Below are 19,378 nucleotides of genomic sequence, written 5' to 3'. Positions count from 1 at the left end.
TCTTTCTTCAAGTCGGCTATGGAAAGTAAACCGTGTTTGACACAACGAGGTCGCAAAAAGGATACAAAGGGGGAACTGCGAAATAAGTAAACGGCCGTGAAGGATAACACGACGTTTCCTACTTGTGTAATCCCTCGGTTAACTGCGAAAAATTCCCGAGTGTTGCAGGTGCATAATACGGATATGACGCAGTTTATGCGCGCATGATACATTTATAATAGACGCGTTTCGGGATGAAAAGCGCGCGTTCGAATTATTCGCAACCGTACAACTTGCGTGTGAAAGAATTTTCTTTGTTCGAGACAGAAAGGGAATTAACCGTTTTATCGCAAAATGAGTCAACAACGACTGTGCGCAAAGTTAAATTGCTTTGCGTCCTTTTTGTATATTATCTACATAAGCTGTAATCAAGCGACATTGATGCAAAATTGCAGGATACATTGTAATTATATCATCCTACCGAGTTTTGCCAATGCCTTCTCTTTTCTTATTCTTAACCTTTTTTGTCACAAATCTAAATTTGTATTTCACTTCAGACATTTAAATTTTTTCATGATATTAGAAAATTCCTTTTTTGAAAAATATACAGAGCGTTTCACAATTCATAATTTTTTCCTTATAGAGTTTTAAAAGATAATGATCAAAGTATGAGAAAAGAATGCAAAGAGAAAGTATACAAAAAGAGGAAATGAGAAAACAGCGAATGGATATTAAAAGCTTCGTTTATTTCTCAATATTTCATCCCTCTTCATATATTATGAATATAATAACGATTCTTATCACGCTTTGTCATAAGTACACCTTATCATCAGAATATCGAGAATATTAGTCGAAGACACTGGAGCAAGCTCAATCGACGCTATCCGCGTTTTTTCACTATTTTCTAATGTAATGCGAATCTCACATACGCATCGATCGAGATCCTCCGATGACTCAAACGCAACCTTTCACTTCCATACGTAACTTCTTTCTCTCTTTTGTCGACGATCGATTGATTGAATCACATTTGCGTTCTCTATCTAAATTCCTTAAGTTTCTCTCTCTCTCTCACTCTCTCTCTCTCTCTCTCTCTCTCTCTCTCTCTCTCTCTCTCTCTCTCTCTCTCTCTCTCTCTCTTATCAGTTAGGAAGTAGACAAATGTGTGCGGAACGTTTCGATTGATCTAAGCGATCTATATCAACCGGTAATTGAGAAAAACGTACGCGGCCCTCGTAAATGTTCGCGAAATACTCGCATTTTTTTTCCTTAACGACTAAACACTCGAATGAAGATCCAAATAACACACGAAGAAATTGGAGCATGCAAATTCGAAACGTGCGCGTGTGTGTATATGTGTTACAGGCGTGTCCGCTACAGACGGTTCTACTGAAAGATGCGTATCGGTGCGTATCGCTCAAGTGTGTTCCCGAAGCCCATATAAGAAAATCACTTCTTTGTAAAAGGAAACAGAATTGAAAAGCTTGTTTTTCTTTCAAATTGTCTTAAGTCCATTTAAAATGTAAAAATTATATTTTACACAAAAAAAACTATGGATATTACAAAAATTTCCACAGTTTTATTATGTCATATATGTATACATTATATATATTAAATTTTTATATCTTTGAAATATGGATATAAGACAATTTTTGAAAATAAACTTTTCAATTTGAACTTTAGAATTGACAGTTGGAAATTTAGTAATTCAGATGTATTTTTTTTTTTTTTTTTCTTTGAATATTTAATTTCAGAATCAATAGATCTCTTCGAGATTTAATAGCAATTAAGTATAGCGTATATAAACAAAGCATGCAGTTTATATTGTTAAGAGATGAAAGTTTTAAATCTTTAATTTCTTCAAGAGTTCTATCAGACAGTTACTAATCTAAGGCATATTGTATATATGTGTATATGTATGTACGTTCGTATAGTGACGTAGTCTCGAAAATAGTAAAGATAATAAAGTGGGGAAAAAATATAAGTTGTGTCATTTGCAGAAAAGACACAATTTTATCGAAGTACAAAACTGGAAGAGTAGAAAAGGACTAGGAGTAGTTAAAAAACGAGTTTAAAACCTGACATATCTATTGATGTATTCGCAACGTTTCTATTCGTTAATACTGATGCTTGGTTTTATTAGCAGGTACTTGTTTTGATAATCAGAATCATCTTTTAATTCTGGCATGAATTGATTTAAATAAACACAATACATCTACTTGCCAACGCAAGTAGAATTTAAATTTGTAGTAAAATATTCGATAAGATGTTTAAAAATTATGTGAAATAACTTTATATATAAAGTTATTTGCGTAAAATAGATATGTAAATTAATGTATGAAAATATATTATTATATTACATCTGTAGTATGTAAATAAAATACGCAAAATAATGTATTTACAATCAGAACTTATAAAATAAGAGTTCTTTTATCAATGTATATAATTTCTTCAATATTACATAAGCTGTAGCAAAGCTTTAATGTTTTTAAAAAAGCGTTTCCAAATAACTAAAAATTAAAGCTTTCTCACAATTAATATTAAGTTTCCTATTTGATCTCTCATTGTCCGACTGTTGTCCCTTCTCTTATTACAGGTATAGAGAAATGTATTTTGCAAACTAATTATTTCGATTGTGATAGAAATAATTTTATCGACTCAATGGTATCCAGATTTAATTTTATCGAGATGATACTGTCTCTTATTATTTAATAAGATAAAGAATAATACAATAAAGAATATTAAATTTTAATTTCTAAGTAAACTAAACTCACTTGTAAGATAAATATTTAGGAGTTTATTTTGCTTTATAAATAAAGAAACAAAAAATGCGGCATACTGACTCAATATATCATATTATATTGAAATATTTGTTCAAAAGTAAATAAAATTATATATATATATTAACATGAAAACTTAAACAAACAAAACTGGAAAATACCAAAGTTAAAAAATGATTTTACAGATATCACGAGTGTCTAAGTAAATTCGTTGACTAGATAATGTAATATGTAAAGTTCTGTCTGTAATGCATCTGCGTACATGATGTGATTTGTTTTAGCTCGCCCCTTAGGCCTTTAGTAACAAAAGAAATAACACGTTGTGTGTGTATGTTGTGTGTACATGTTTTCATAATTAAGTGTAATAACTAGATCTTTTTTAAAATTTGAAAATTTCTCTTTCAACACAAAAATGTAGAGAAAAATTATAATATATTGCACTTCAATTTTTAACTTTATATATCTCTGTAGCTAAATTAAAATTCTATCAAAATTTACTTGAAGTTTGATTTATGAAAGGCGAAAATATAATTTCGTCATTTATATTTTCCATGTTAAAGTTTAATTCGTCAGAGACTATTTGTTTCCTTTGATCGCTAAATTATATGTACTACATACAATACATAATTATAAATAATTCGATGTTTTTCAATAGAAAAAAACATTGATACAAGAATCTGTAAAAGCCACAAAAAAATCCAATAATCGTGAAATATTCTATCTGTTATGTTATTTATGTGTAAATGATTATGTGTGTTTGGGTAAATACGCCCCCGTATGTATGTGCTCCATAAGAGATTATTTAAAATATTGTGCCGGAAGGATCGTTGAGGAGCTTGAATAGGATGAGAATGAGTCCATTAAGGATAAAAGATTGGAAAAAGATCTATGCACAGTGTATAACGATTATAATATATAATTAGAAAAGCGAAAAATGGATCAGCGATACTACTCTCTCTCTTTCTTTCAGACACACTCTCTCTCTTTTTCTCTGACTCTCTATTGGTCACGAATCAGTAAAAGCGAGGCTAAAAATAAATATTTATACGTACTATCCGCCTTTTCGAGCGAGTGCACTTTTACATAACAAGTCTGCGTTTGTAATCGTCGTGTGTGACATTTCCTCCTTCTTTTGCGAAGAAATCATACCTCTACTAGATATTACTTTTCTAATTAATTAATGAATACATTATTGATGGATAAGGTAAAACTGCGTATTATAATGTCTTGAAACTGATCGATTGTTCATTCAATTAATTTTATTTATAATAAAGCAAATAATTTGATCGAGGAAACTAATTATTCGTTTTAATTTAAACTAAATTGTTCGTTTTATTATAAATGAAATAATCTTTCTTTAATAAAAACGTCAAGGAAGGTAATTATTTTTCGATCATTTCAATTTCCAATATTGTGCATTTTTTGCGATTAAATTTTAAATAAAACTTTTATGAACATCTATTTGAATTTAATTGAAGAATATGATTTGATCATTTCTTCTTACCAAACTTAGATATAAATTATATTTTAATTTCATTATTTAATCGAAGTATTATGTTTTATAATACAATAGACATTTTTGCGCTATTATTTTATGTATTCAGCATAGCTCTTTAAATTTTTTATATTACACAATTGCGCAACATGAAATATAACATAAAAAAATGAATACATGTTAGACAGAAAATGTCACGTAATCGACGATTACGTAACTGCTAAAAGGACATGATAAAGTCGCTATTGGTAACAAGTAGTACATCGAACTTATTACCCACGCGATAAGAAAGTTATTGCATGGAAAGTGCGTTGCATACTTTCGGTATTAATATTATCTAACCGAAGATTCAAATGCAAACATCGTTGTAAAAATACACGCGCCGTAATCTGAATAATTCCCAGTTGAAAAAATAAAACTTTTTTCGCAACGATTTTTTTCAGCGATACAGAAATACTCATATAAAATAATTTCGCGTTTTCTCTCTCTTTCTCTCTCTCTCTCTCTCTCTCTCTCTCTCTCTCTCTCTCTCTTTCTCTCTTTCTGTTTCTCTCTCTATTTAATCAAGAAACTGTGCGTTGGAATGAAGACTTAAATAACGTCAGACGCTTTAGAAGAGAATCATCGCGCGCAACCTATATAAGCGTGCGTGTACAATTTCGCGTAATCGCATGCGCGAATGTATTGAGTTAATGCGGAAATTTTGCCGTGTATTTCTTATCGAAATAATGACGAAGTAATGATTGTATCAAATTATTAATAACAAGTACGTAATCTTTTAAAAACTTCAGTGAACATTTATATAGAGATTTCGGAAATAATATTTAAGTATTGATAAGAAAAATGCGACAAAACATCCGAATTTAATTTAAAATCAATATAATAGTCTTTTGCGAAGCCCAGTTATGCATAATTTTTTTGCATGAAAATAATAATATTCGATATTATGTCCTGAAAAATATTTACTTGCTCTTATATCTCTCTATTTCTCGTAACGATATCTAATGACTAACTAATGACATCGATGGACGAAACGATCGACATGCGTTCCTCTAAGGAAACTGTCGTCGCGCTTTGTTTAAATATCTATTTCCATTAATTTATCAATTTGTTAACTAATGAATTTCTAACACACGTTCCTTGCTTTCCTTGATATGCTCGAAACGTGATACTCCCTTTAAACATGTAATACTTTCAAAATTGCCTTGCCTATATCATTATTTCTTTCTCTGGCTCTATCTCTTTCTCTCCTTTTTTGTTTCTTTGGGAGATTATTATAAAGAAGTCATTACATATACTTTTCTTATCTAAATCAAATGATCAAAAAAGAAATTGCTCTTTCTTTATTTCAATATCATTAAATTAAAAAAAAAAAAAACTGAGACTTCCAATAAAATATTTTTAAAACTTACGAAATTTTAGAATAACTATTTTCTTCTCTTTTTATAACGTTTGTTTACTTTTTACTATCTGTCACTTGTGCAATTTTTCAAGTTTTTATTTCTGTGTTTTTGCTTTATACTCTTATACTTTTCATGCTTTTAAATCTTTAAATCCTCGAGTATCAACTTTCTTTAACTTTTAAATTTAAATCTTAAAATACATTATACAAACTTCTTCGCTGATTATAATTTTACATATATCATTGTCAATAACATAGAAACCCAGTATAATCCGAATTTCAAGCATCACGCATTTATTATTATGGATTTATATCTAAAAAGAATTAGATGGTTAGATATTTTATTCAATTGACTTCTGATCTATTCAATTAGTTGGAAGAAAATTGTCAATGTCCACATGCATTATACATTTAAAAAAATAACAATATCTCCATTAGTATCGTGGATAGTTATTATCAACTGCGGAAAGAAAAAAACGACATGATCATATAATATATGTTAAAAATATGTAATGGCATTTTTTTAAATATAATATACGCTACATATAATCATAATTCTAAAATTTTGTATTCTATATAAATGTTTCACGACATATATTTCAACACGTATTGTGTCTTTTTTATACTCTTTCTTATATTTAACGTGATAATTTTAAGATATATCATATGATCATCGATCGTTTTTACACTGCAGTATATAATATTCTATCTTCCGCGATAAAACTTTTTTTTTTTTCATTATTCACATAATAAATATCCATTCTTTTTCTATCCTCTCTCAGCATTAAAATTTTTCATTGTCAATAATTTCTACACATTTTTTTCCCTTTTCCGAAGTAATATCACGTGCGATACCTTCGCCAACGACTGACGGTAGACAAAAGTCTTACGATTTAGGGTAGAAAATGAAAGTGTTCTCAGTCTATGTCGATCACATCCATATTTTCCGCTGATCCTTTTCGCTGTCGCAATTTCCGGCGCAGCAGGACCGTTTTAAGGATACTGGACGACCTTGATGGACCCGCGACTTCCGGCCGCGGGGAATTCTGCTACGCCACTTTGTGCCGCTTTCTCTGTTCTCTTCTCGTATTTGAACTGGGACTGCCTCTCTCGCAATCCGCTGTCGGCACAGGTTTCAGTTCTCTGTAAAAGGACACGCGTTGAAAGATCCATTCGTGTCCTTTTGCGGACTCGAAAGCGCCAAGCGCAATAAGATGGATTATATCGTGAAGATGATATGAACCTTCGCTGATTATGATAATTACGAGGAAAACATCCACTGCGCTATTAAAGAGAATCAAACTTTATTGTGTTAGTGTTCCTATGTTCAATATATTTTGTACATTCGTTCCTCCTCCCCCTCTGAGAAGCGGAAGAAATTTTTTCAAGAAAAATTAAGAATCCTACAGATAATTCTGACAATACAAATTTTTACGTTAGATGTATAAAAATATAGTTTCTAGCAATTTTTTTATACACGAGAGAGAGAGAGAGTTTATTAAATAATCATTAAACATTACAGCTTCTAATTTTCTTTATATTTTATGATTTACAGTTTATTATTTTTTATTTATAACAATAAAGATAAACATGAAAATTGTTAACTTTCAAACTTATTTTTTTTTCTGCTTCTCAAAGATATAGAAATATTAAAGTATAATTCAATTAAAAATTATATAATTCAATTTATGATATATCTTTTAATGTCATAAAACCAAAGGTACAATATCAAACCATATTATACTTGAGTTTCCAAAAACATTGGATATACGGATGATTTACATCTATAAGCGAAAGAGTCCGATTAATCCCGAGAGATAACGATCCGCGCGTTAATGTAGGTTATCGTTAATTACTTACCTATAATTAAGCAGTTCTTCGTCATCAGGCACTCTAGATATAAGATCGAGGACCTCGTTGTTGGGCACAGAATGAGGCCTGAAGATTTTTCTAGCAAATTTATTAACTCCCCAGGCGAGGATCAGATATCGGATAGGAATAAAATAGAGCACAACTGCCCCGGCGATCGTCAGGAGGATCGCTAAATAGCTTAAATAGGGAATCGTGAAGTTGAAGAGATTTTTCACTTTCTCGCAAAGACTAGCTATGTAGCCGATCGAGTTCTGAACTGTTTGCGTCACTTCTTGGATTGCTTGTAAACGTTCTTTCAGACTTTTTTTCTCTTCCTGAAAAGTGGTATCTCTTATTAGATAAAACGTTTTAATTTCATGTTGATTAAACATCCAGAAGACTTACTAATTTTTCAGATATTCTAATTTTCAGTTATTTAGTAGATTTGTATCCAACCTACTAAAAGCATAAATAGGTATTCTGATTACAAAATTAGAATTAAATAGATCGATACAAGCAGAAAGCAATTGAGGAAATGAATCGAAATGTAAATGAAAATAAAAACATTTTTTTCGGACCTTATATAAAATTTAATAAATATTTTAAAACGAGTATGTTTTCCGGATATTTAACATTTGCAAAAGTAATTATTTCTGTATTTCAGTTAAATGAGTGAATTTTAATCTATGCATGATATCCATGTAAATGTAGTTCAATTTGTACGATTAAATACTACACTGTTGTATACTTATTTAAATAACATGTTATAAAGCTACATCTTCATCTAGGCATTATTGGGATTCGTATCGAACATAATGAGATACATAAAATATTTTGCGGAGGCACTTAATTCTTAATACTTTAGCTTATTACTAACGCGAGGGAGAGCAATCTGCTTGATTAATTTACATAGGTCGAAGGTCACAATGTTAAGTTTATTATATGGAGCACGGTACGCAAATGAGAAGTTGCCATATTTATCACTATCTCGGTATTATCTTTTATAATAGAAGTTCCCCTAACGTCTTCCTTTAATGTCTTACAGATTCAATACTCTATAACAAGTAAGATGACAATGTTATCACTTTTTACATCATGTTAATGAAGAAAAACTCGTATATGAAACATGTCGTGAAAAAATTCTTGTTATTTGTACCGTAATTAAATTCCATATTTTTTGAAAACACAATAACTTACTTTATCCTTGTCATCCTCGTCGTCGTCGTCGTCCCCTGGCGTCGTCGGACCATCATCGGATCCAATTTCAGTATGATCTTGAAACTGCGAACTCGCGTAAATCAAAGGTGCACCCGTTACCACAGCGACCTGTCCGCAAATCCAATGATTGAACCCGCTCCTTTCGCCGCTAAGCTGACAGGTAGCAAAGAAATTCGACATGCAACATAGCCAATAAAAAAAACAAAGCGAACATAACTTACACTTATGCAGGATAGATTAATTAAAAATATAATATATAAGAGACATGAATTATAATGCAAAAAATGCCAAATATTTCGTTTACAAATTATTGAAGGATGATTCAAATAATAGTTGATTATTAATTTTATTATTCCGTTTAAATTAAGTATTTTTATTTTTAAGACGCAATAATTTTGCAAAAATATTTTTTTATATTTATATACATTATTTTTTTCACATTTTTAAACTCTATAAATTTATCAATTTTCAATTTTTGTATAGAATTTTGTACAAGATAAGGGAACAGATATGTATATTTCTGGAATCATTAAAATATCCATGGTGAATCTATTTAAACTCGAACTAAATAGGTACAGAACATGACAGACTTAAACATTAACCTAATTATTTATTCTTTTGTTATGAAAACCTATAAAGGAATTTGTATGCAAAATCGCAAACACAAAGGACATTCACATATGTAAGATTTTAAAATAAAATTATTAAATAATGTGTGGATATTTAAGAAGCGCATGCTCCATTCACTGGATATGATGGTATCAATGATTTTTATCATTGTACATACTTGGCCGATGGGTCTGCGGAAGGCAATAAGGAGCGAAGAATAAAGACTAAAGAATCAAAAATAGATGTATAGTTAAAGTATAGTAAGTAAAGCGCTTCAGCATAACAATTGAAAATTGGAAGGATTTATAAAATATCGTGCTCGACAATATATATTAAGTTTTGATCCCTTGCACTAAATAACTTTCAGTTTTCCTTTTGCGGATTCTAGATTTATCAATTATATTTATGTATACAATACGAAAATAAATTTAGTATCACAATTTTAAAGTGATCTCATAAAATAATGATATTTTTTTACATATACATATAAATGGTGTCAAGATAATTACATTAATTCGAAATACAGAGACCTGAAAAAGTGCGGGATTAAAACTTGAGTAAAGTCAATAATAAAAATGACGTACCAAGTAATATTTCAGAAGAATCAATAATGCCAGACCAGGTATCATATATGGTTCGAAGTAATAACATGAGAGAATAAAAATGACCAGAGCGATAATGCTTCTCATTTTGTTTTCCCACTCCCAGCAGCTCCTAACCGTAGGAAAAAACAAAAAATAATATTGTAAATGGTAACAACAATTTAAAAAATTTTAAAAGTCTGTTTTAATTCCATCCAAGACTCTTTTGCTAAAAAGTATAAGAAATTTTGGAAGATTATATTTTTTAAAATATAGAACACATTTATTATCATCTAAAAAAATTATATCAAAAGAAAAATTGAGGCCACTCACTGTATGTATTTTCCTATGTCAATAAATATAACTATAATAGCCTTGAGTCTGAGGACATTTCGCAGAAAGACTTGTCTCTTAAATTTCATTTCTGGCTCCATGTATTTTTTTTCCTTTGGATTAAGCGTTCTGACGCATGCTCTTAGTATATTCCACACGATGGTCATTTCCAAAAGAATCTGAGGGCAGTTACCCTTTGCACGGCCCCTCAATTTTTTATCTTTCAACGCGTACCATCGTTTCTCATTGTTACGAATTTTTAGTAATGGTATCGCCACTTTCCCAAGAAACTCCACCTTATGATCCCGATCCTCGTCGTATACAGTCACCTCCAGAACGGCATTGATATCCTTTACGTTGCTATTGAAACAACAAATTGTTTTCGATTACATGTGAACGAAACGAATATCTGATCATATTCTAACTTCTACTTTTGTATTTGACAATTCAAAAATAGTAACAGCATTGAAATTAAATTAACTTACAAAGTGAAAATTTTCTGCCAATTTGGTGTCAGAGTTTTATATTCTGTCTGCGTTTGTAATCTGGAATTAACGAGCTCCAGAACACAGAATGGATCGCTCTTACCGCCGAGATCAGCTGCTGCGAGACCTTGCGCTCGGTAAACCTGTAAAAAAACTTATTTAATTAGAAGCAGATATTCGTGATGAGATATTCGTTTTATTTTGATTTATAAAAGTTTCATAAAGAGAAAATCAATTTTTAAAATTTTATTATGATTGAAAGATAGTTCAAAAGAGTAATTGTAAAAGAATAACTTAAAAATAAAAAACTTAACACAATTTTAAAATAATAATTTGTATTAATCAGAATAATTATTTCTATCTGTATTAATACATGCTAAATAATAAAAATATCAACTTACTAAAAAGTTGTTTAAAAAAAAATAAATTCAAAATATATTGCATAAATAAAAATAATTTTCAGTAATAAAAAATATAAAAAAAAACCAATATGATCAAACAATCTTAACAATTTATTTCAGAAACATTCTGCATTATTAATTAGCATTCCTAGGTGATGTTCTAAGAAAGTTAGCACTTTAGAATATATCAGTTAGCAATGAATGTTTAATTACCTTCACTGTCAAGTGACCTACGTCACGTATTCTCTGCAAAGTGTTTAAGATTGAATAACGCTGGATTAATTGAATGCGCTCCATCGGCGTTTCCTCGTGTACGGCCAGATCGCTGATTGTCTCGCTGGCCGTGGTACCGCTTATCGTTAAGAGTAAAAAAATATTGCCCGAACCGTCCTCGAGTTCGCGCCATAGCCGATGCGTGGTCTCTCGTTCGAGAGTCGCCAAATCGATCACCGTCCTTCCCATCAGATCGTCTTGATGACTTCTGTCCCGATCCCAAACTGTCACCTCCAATTCTTGTCCCAGATACGGATCCTCGTAGAGATGAAGATCAAACTGTTCCAACCAAACTGGATTCAACGTTTTGTTAACGACTTTCGACTTGTACTTCTCTGTGCCAAGTCTGCAAATTAGGATGCAAAATTATATTTTTTATAGCCAAACTTTTCAATTATTTGAATTATTATATATTTACAAAACTTTAATCAATTTAATTTTTACAGTAACATCGAGAACAAAATTTATTTTTGCATTGATCTGCAGTAAAAACAGCAATATTAATAGACAAATTAACAATTAATCATCCTGTAATATGTTTTCTTTGAAGCAAATTATCCGAAACAAAATTAAATTTATAACATATCTCTAACAAAAATAAATAATAATGTTTAATTTACATAGTTCTATTTTGTGATAATGGATTTACATACCGAAACTTTACATAAGGATCCGATAAACCATCTATGTCCATCGGTAATAAATTCTTTGCTTCGACGAGCACAATTGTAACCACCGAACTCCATATTTGTGATTTTAATCGTCTATTTACGTCTGCTAATCGATTGGTCTTCTGGAAATACTGCAATGTTAAATAAATCTCACTACCAGGACTACTGTCACTACAATAAAATATTAATATAATATAATTATTCGAAATGGAGACAATAATCAATGACTGTGCACATGATGAAATACGTAATTGTTCAAAAGAGTCTTTTTATTAAAAAAGCTTTCATTTAACAAAATGACAAGCTTAATGGACAAAGCATAAAAAGTAATTCCTTATGAAATTAATTATTTGACCTTAAAATTCTATTGATATTTCTGTCCTTTACATGTTTATTATCATTCACATATTTTTATTAGTACACTTTATTTAAAAAGGAAATTTATATAATTTTTTTAAAATATAAAATATAAAATTAAAATTTCCGCTCATTTTTTAAATAACTAAAAGATCATTTTTTAAATTTAATTAATTAATTTAATTAATTTAATTGAGTTTTTTAATTTAAAAAATTAGTTGTTTAAATTAAACAATCAAACAGCATTATAAAAATTACAAGCATTTACAAGAATTATAAAAAAGATATATTAGTAAAATATGTATAATATTATGTAATTGATTATAATGTAAGTGTTAAATTTTCAAATAGAAACATTATTTCTACAGCAACCCATTTATATATGTACGAGATGTACAAGATAACTTCCGTTTTAATTCATTATAAATTTTATGAGGGAAAAAAAAGATATTTATTTTCTATACCCTATGAATATCTTCCATCTTCTCTTTAACGTTATCCTTTAGTTTATCTAAAAGATCGTGGCGTTTAACCTCCTTTACTTCCAAAATACCAGGATCGATTAACACATTAGGATTTTCCTCTCCATTTTCTTCGTGCGTGGGAACAACCTCTTGCTTCTTCAGCTGTGCGGATAGATTCGCAGGTTCGAATCGATTTAATTTCATAGAATTACCTCGATTTCGCAGTTTCCGCAAATGCTCAATCACCTTCCTCTCGACTTTCGATTCGTCGATTATCGCTCGTTGGTACTCTATCGGTCTGCTTTCGATTTTCGGCTCCTCGTCCGCTGTCGTCGCCGGCGTAAACTTGAAATCATACGCAGGTTCCGGCACAACAGCTTCATTGACATCTTGTTGTTGTGTCAATGTGTAGCTGGAAGAAGGCTTGTAATGATCGGTGATCCATGTGTCGATCGGTTGCAGCCACGAATGTTTCTCCACGTTCTCTTCCCAGATCCGTTCGACGTGATCCTCCACTATTCTCTCTATTGATTCCATCTTCCGCTCCACAGTAGTTTTTAGCTTCGCCTTTCTTTTTTTAATTTCGGACCGCCTTTCGATTGATGCTTCAGCCACTCGAGCCTTCCAGGCATCTATCATCGCAGACGCTCGCTCTAACTTTGATTTTTCACTTTCAACAGTGTTTGATCCTGCTTCTTTAGTTTCGGAAACCGTGGCAAATAATCCTTCATTCGCAGGAGCTTGCTGAATTTTCGACTTTTCATCGGCGAGAGAGTTCGATTCTTTCGAATTTTCTTCATGTTGAATATTTTCATAAACATTGATATTTGACGCCAAGACATCATTTCCACTTTCGTCAGCTTCGCTGTCCGTATTGGTGTCATTCGTATCGTCCGCCTCAAGTTTTGGTTTTAATACGGTTGAATCTGTGAGAGGACGACATTCTTGTTGCTTTACGGGCGCTTTTTGACGTGACCTTCTAGGAGGCGCTTCAATATCAAATGATTTATCGATAGACACCTCATCTATTTTATTAGAAACAATATTAGATATTACGTGAATCTTAGATATATCGTTGATTTTAGACACGTCATCGTCCAAGTTTTTCCCCGCAACGGCATCTATTTCGCATGTGACCTTGGACGTGACATCAATTTCCGGAATAATTTTGATCTCGGGAATGGTATTAAGTCCACTCGCGACATTCAGTTTAGATGAGAAATCGTCGGATGTAACGCTCATTTTGGATGCGATGGTCGTAACTTTGATCGGATTTGGTTTCCCACGTGGTATCAACTTTGCGCGATTTGTCGTTTGCTATTTTTTTTTCGAATTATCGTGATATCGAGTTTGCGTATACTAACTTTAGATTGAAACTGTTCTTAAGAGTAATGCTGTTCTTCAAAGTAAAAATCAATCTTGAAAAATTTTTTAACTCTTCTGCAAATACATCGATGAAATGATAAACGGGTTTTCTATTCCGCGTCAAGAGAAAAACTTTATATAACGTGTTATTTTCGTCGATGCACTTCATAAAACCTCCTTAATCCAAGGTCACTACTATCGTGTTTCGTCCGATTGACTTGCATCCTTCATTGCTAATGGACTCACGTCATGATGGAACCAGATGTCCGATATCGCCTCTTCTCCCCGCCTTTCAACCGTCAAAACTGTCATTTAACTTATCACGGTTCTTAATAAGTGTCTTCAAATACGACGTCTTGCATGAAAAAAATGAATTGCATAATGCAACGGCAATGGAGCGTATTTAAACGCGATAACTTGTCACGCGTGACCTTGAGAAATGTTACAAATTAATTTTTTTAAACGTTATATAATTTACACACTTTACACGTCATATTATTTTCCACATCTCTTTCAATAACTATTCGATAAAACAAACGTCTTACAAGAAATCTCAAAACAAACAATTTAAAGAGCTGTTTGACACGCACGTTCTAAAGTTCACTTGACACTGATGTCAACTGAGACTGACTCCGCGCAAGAGTGTGAAAGAAACTGTTCACGACGAGGAGACACTTGTGCGTGCTATGAGTCACTTTTACTCGTTTACAAAAAGTGCGAATATGAGGCTTCAGTCACTTGCAATGATAACGGTATTTGATATTGTCGATTAGCGTCGCTGAGTCACGATGAGAAATATAAGCGGTTCAATCACGTGGCCAACGGAAATTTCTTATCACGAATAAACTTGTGACCATTGTATTATAATGAAATTTACTTAAGAGTCGGTATCTTCCCATCGAATTCGCGTCACATCGATAAGCAACGATGCATTCATCTTATCGCCTGCAAGTCGAATAGTAAAAGTTATCCGACTATTAAGTGTGGCTCGTCAACAACTGGCGTAACATGTTGACCAATTAGTCTTCGACTCCCTCTCTATTCGCATCAGGAAACTGATGTTACGTTGGTAAACATTAAGACACAGTCTATACACGATGTTATAACCGCACAGCATGATATTCTGCCATAAATGTTTATCAATTCATAGAGAAAGAGACAGAGACACATCATACACATAATATGTGTGTGTATGTGTGTGAGACATTTGTGCCTAATTCTCTTTCAATATTCTAGAGTGCCTGTTTTTCGACTTACGGAGAGAGTAAAAGAGACATCATACAGAGCAATATTAAATTTGCTCAATTTAATAAAGCAAAGTAACATACTTAATTAGAAATAAATAATATTATTTGTATCTTTCTTGTTTTTAAAAGTCGACTTATAAAAGCTTCTAAAGGATAAATCTCATGGTTTATGGGAAATAAATAAAATATTTATATTATATATATAAGTAACAAAAAAAATTAATTACCTTATATTAGTCTATATTGGATAAATTTCAAAAACAAATTTCATTTATTTTAATTTGTTAATCTTTTTTTATTATTATTAGTATTTTATTATTATTAATATGAAATATTTCGATAATAATATATTAAATTAATCTCGAAGACAACAATAAAGTACAGTTACATACCATAACTCCATTTACTAATAAAATTGAAAATGTTTTAAAATATTATTATATCCTTAACATTTGAATAAATAACAGAAAAATGAAACGGTGTAGAAGACATAAATACTAACTTATCTAGCGTAAAATTTAAATGAGGAAAATTCGACGCGTTTAAAATAAACGTTGCATTATTATTACGTCTGTAGAACTGCGCTCTTGTGCAAATTAATTATTAATTCATAAAGAAATTTAATGCTCGACGCGTAACGTAACACCTGAGTTTTCGTTTAATTATTTATTGCGACATGGCGGAATGACATTTAATAATAGTTAACATGTAAGTGGAGCTCCCGTGATAAGGGCCAGGCCTTGCACTCCACTTTCAACGACAAGCCGCCAAGTCGATATCGTAATACGGGCGTATACTTTCCTCACAACCCAGTTTCCAGATTCTTCATATATACGCTATAAATACGCACGGCACATCTATCTCTTTACCGCGACCGAGAATCATCGACGTCGCGATCGCTCTTATTGTTAGTTTATTATCCCTACTTATATCCTTCACAGAACCATGCTTGATACATTTTCGATACATGCTATTCTTGAATAATCGCTGATATTATACATATTTAGCTAATCAATCATTTTTCCCGTGAAATTATAAATAAATTAAAACAATGAAAAGTTTTAAATGAATAAAAATTTTCCAAATTAAAAAAGATACAAATACCTGCTCTTTTTCCTGTTGATTTCTTGGCCATAATGTAGCTGTCAGATAGATTTCGCCTAAATGTTGTTTCGGTCTGCCTGGATCTTTAAGTTCTAATGTTATATCCTGAGAATGTCCAAGGTCGAGTTGTGTGAGATCCAATTGAGCAGCTCCCATAAAGTCATCTTGTAGACCCCAATCATAATCGAAAACCTGTCAATATATAGAAAGTTTCTTGATAATTTCTCGTGAGAATACTTTTATTAGATAATTCTTCAATATTGTATATCTATCTAAAAATTATATTTTAGATGTCATAATATTTATTAAACATTTAATTATTTTAATTTAAATTAAAGATAAAAAATTGTATGTAAAAAATTATAATTATCTTAAAGAGAATATATTTTTATTTATTTTTTGACATTTTATCTATATTTGAAATTTTAATTTGCGTAATAAGAAAATCATTATCAAATATACCTTAATAGTAAGTGGTTGAAAAGGATCTTCTATGGGTAAAGTCACGCTTTCATCCCAAACTGGATTTAAATCACGATGAACGGTCCGCGATTTGTGTAATAATCGTCCTGAACATTTTACCTTTACATAAGGATCACTGGCCCCTAAAATGCGAAACTAGCAGTCATAAATTGTAATTTTTTATGGATTATCTTATCGACAGATGTAAAGGATACTTTATGTTCTCACAAATGAACTTGAATCTCTCGAACTATATATTATCTATCAATGTAAACATGATGACATTTTCAAATAACTTTAGATAATTTTACAGGCTTTAAAATAATATTTTTTTATGCTTTATTTACTTTATAAAATAATTATAGAAATTGTTTATACATTTTTTTATAAGTACACATATACAAATATATGTATGTATATTCTACACATATATTTTGTGAATCATTTCTTCGATAAAATATTATAAGTTAAAAATCTTTTTTTCCCTCTTACCGCCTCTGTCCATCGCAACGAGATTCGCGCCTTTTCTTATATGCAAGCGAAGCTGGAAAAAAGCATGTTGCCTTAATGCTAGTTCTCTCTTTCGTGTCATCTCGTCCTGAAGGTACTCGCCCCCATCCTGGCTAATAGAGCCCAGAGGACCTTCGCTCGTGTGTCCTTCTTTTTGACTCGGGAAATTTACGGATCCTTTCGAAAATCCCTCGCCGCATTTTCCGACACTGTCCTCTTGCATGGTCATGATTTTGTCTCGGCCACCACGTGCCAACGGAGATTCTGTATATAAAATGTACCAAGATACACGTGCCAAGATTAGTGTTTTTTTTGATACTCGGTCAGTTTCATCTCGATTTTGACGATAGCAAGATTTAATATAATTTATCTCACAACAAATTCTATTATTGAAAATATAAAATTCTCGTAAATAATTATAAATTTTAGGTGTATTTTTATAAAATATTCTAAAATTGTCAAAGAAAAATTTAAATAATGTATAATATTATTTTTTTAATTTCAGTTATTTTAAATCTCAGACTATATTTAATATCAATTATATTTTTGCATCTTTTTTAATCTTGAAGCACTGACGCATTATTGTGTAATTATTGAGATCTATGAATAAAAAAGCATAATTTCATAATATTCTTAACATTTCCAATTTCTTATACCTATAAGGTGAGTCACGGAAACTTGATAATTTTCAAAATAAAATATAACTTAAATATTTATTTCTTGTCAGAAAACAAAAAATATAGAGTGTCACATTTGAATACATATATCACATAATGTTATTAATTTTTTAAATTAAAAAAATTTATTTCTTGGTCTTGAGTTTGTTAATGTACAAAAACAATTACAGTTATATCAGAAAATTAATGCGAATCTGTGTGATAGACTAGAGTAATGTAGGATAAGTGCGAAGGACATTTAACAACTGCAAAAAATTTCTTTTTAATTTTAAAAAATAAATAAGATCAAATAATATCATATATACTCGAATGGCACTCTATATTCTATTATTATCCGATAAAAAAATATTTATGTTATATTTCATTTATTTATTTCATTTTGAAAATCATCAAATTTCCGTAATTCACTCTATATTATTCCAAGGTTAGGTGATTAAAAAAATCGAATTAAGAAAATAGTTGGAAAGAAAATAAAAATGTAACAATAATAAAGATATAAAAAAACAATCAATAAGGCTCTGTATACCACAAATATTTTATATTAAAAAAAGGCTAAAAAAGACCGCAAAGTTCTACACACACATAAATTAAAATAAAGATAATCTCGAATATATAAAAAAAAAAATTATTAAATATATGTTTCGTTCCTATTTCAGATCATCTTCAGTGTTGAAATTAAATAAACGTCGAAATTATATCTAATGCATAACATTTCGTTCAACTCTATTATCTAAACGTCAATCATAATAAAGAGGTAATTAAATGAAAACGTAATTACGCAATGGTCTCTTTTGTAGGTAGTCTTTCTTTTGAAGCTTTAAGCATATCAAAATGCCGCTATATATATTGATCCTAGTATTATAAACTAAGTACATGAAAATAGAGTCCTTCAGATTAATCTGTCTAAGTATAGTAAGACACGCCAGCAGGCATTCGTGCTGAAGCATTTTGGATCAATTGATGTAATGAGGTTTAAACGTGCCGCACATATCGACTTTCGTGATTAAATGCAAAGTACACGCTCAATATTTTTACTCGCACACTCTCTGCAGTAATTAATGCTAAGCTTGGTAGTAACGCTAAACTTTATTGGAGATATAATTATATGCATTTATGA

General features: G+C 30.8%; 1 protein-coding gene across 17 annotated transcripts in view; it reads right to left on the bottom strand.

The window, feature by feature from the left end:
* Positions 1-704: 704 nt before the first annotated feature.
* The window catches only part of Mctp (multiple C2 domain and transmembrane region protein), a 30,013-nt gene continuing 11,339 nt past the window's right edge, over positions 705-19,378 (bottom strand). For 10 of the 17 annotated variants that reach the window (XM_072903784.1, XM_072903775.1, XM_072903757.1 and 7 more), the window contains 11 exons: positions 17,567-17,848; positions 17,075-17,217; positions 16,613-16,804; positions 12,058-12,206; positions 11,345-11,750; positions 10,731-10,873; positions 10,246-10,605; positions 9,916-10,045; positions 8,702-8,875; positions 7,514-7,839; positions 705-6,796 (listed from right to left, as the gene is read on the bottom strand). In XM_072903784.1, the coding sequence (XP_072759885.1) occupies positions 6,703-6,796; positions 7,514-7,839; positions 8,702-8,875; positions 9,916-10,045; positions 10,246-10,605; positions 10,731-10,873; positions 11,345-11,750; positions 12,058-12,206; positions 16,613-16,804; positions 17,075-17,217; positions 17,567-17,848 (2,399 nt within the window). In that variant the 3' untranslated portion in view covers positions 705-6,702. The other 7 variants (XM_072903791.1, XM_072903787.1, XM_072903744.1 and 4 more) reach the window with 7 other exon arrangements.

Source organism: Anoplolepis gracilipes, chromosome 1 (assembly GCF_047496725.1).
Source record: "Anoplolepis gracilipes chromosome 1, ASM4749672v1, whole genome shotgun sequence".
NCBI classification, from domain to species: Eukaryota; Metazoa; Arthropoda; class Insecta; order Hymenoptera; family Formicidae; genus Anoplolepis; species Anoplolepis gracilipes.
This window is presented reverse-complemented; position numbering and strand designations above follow the sequence as displayed.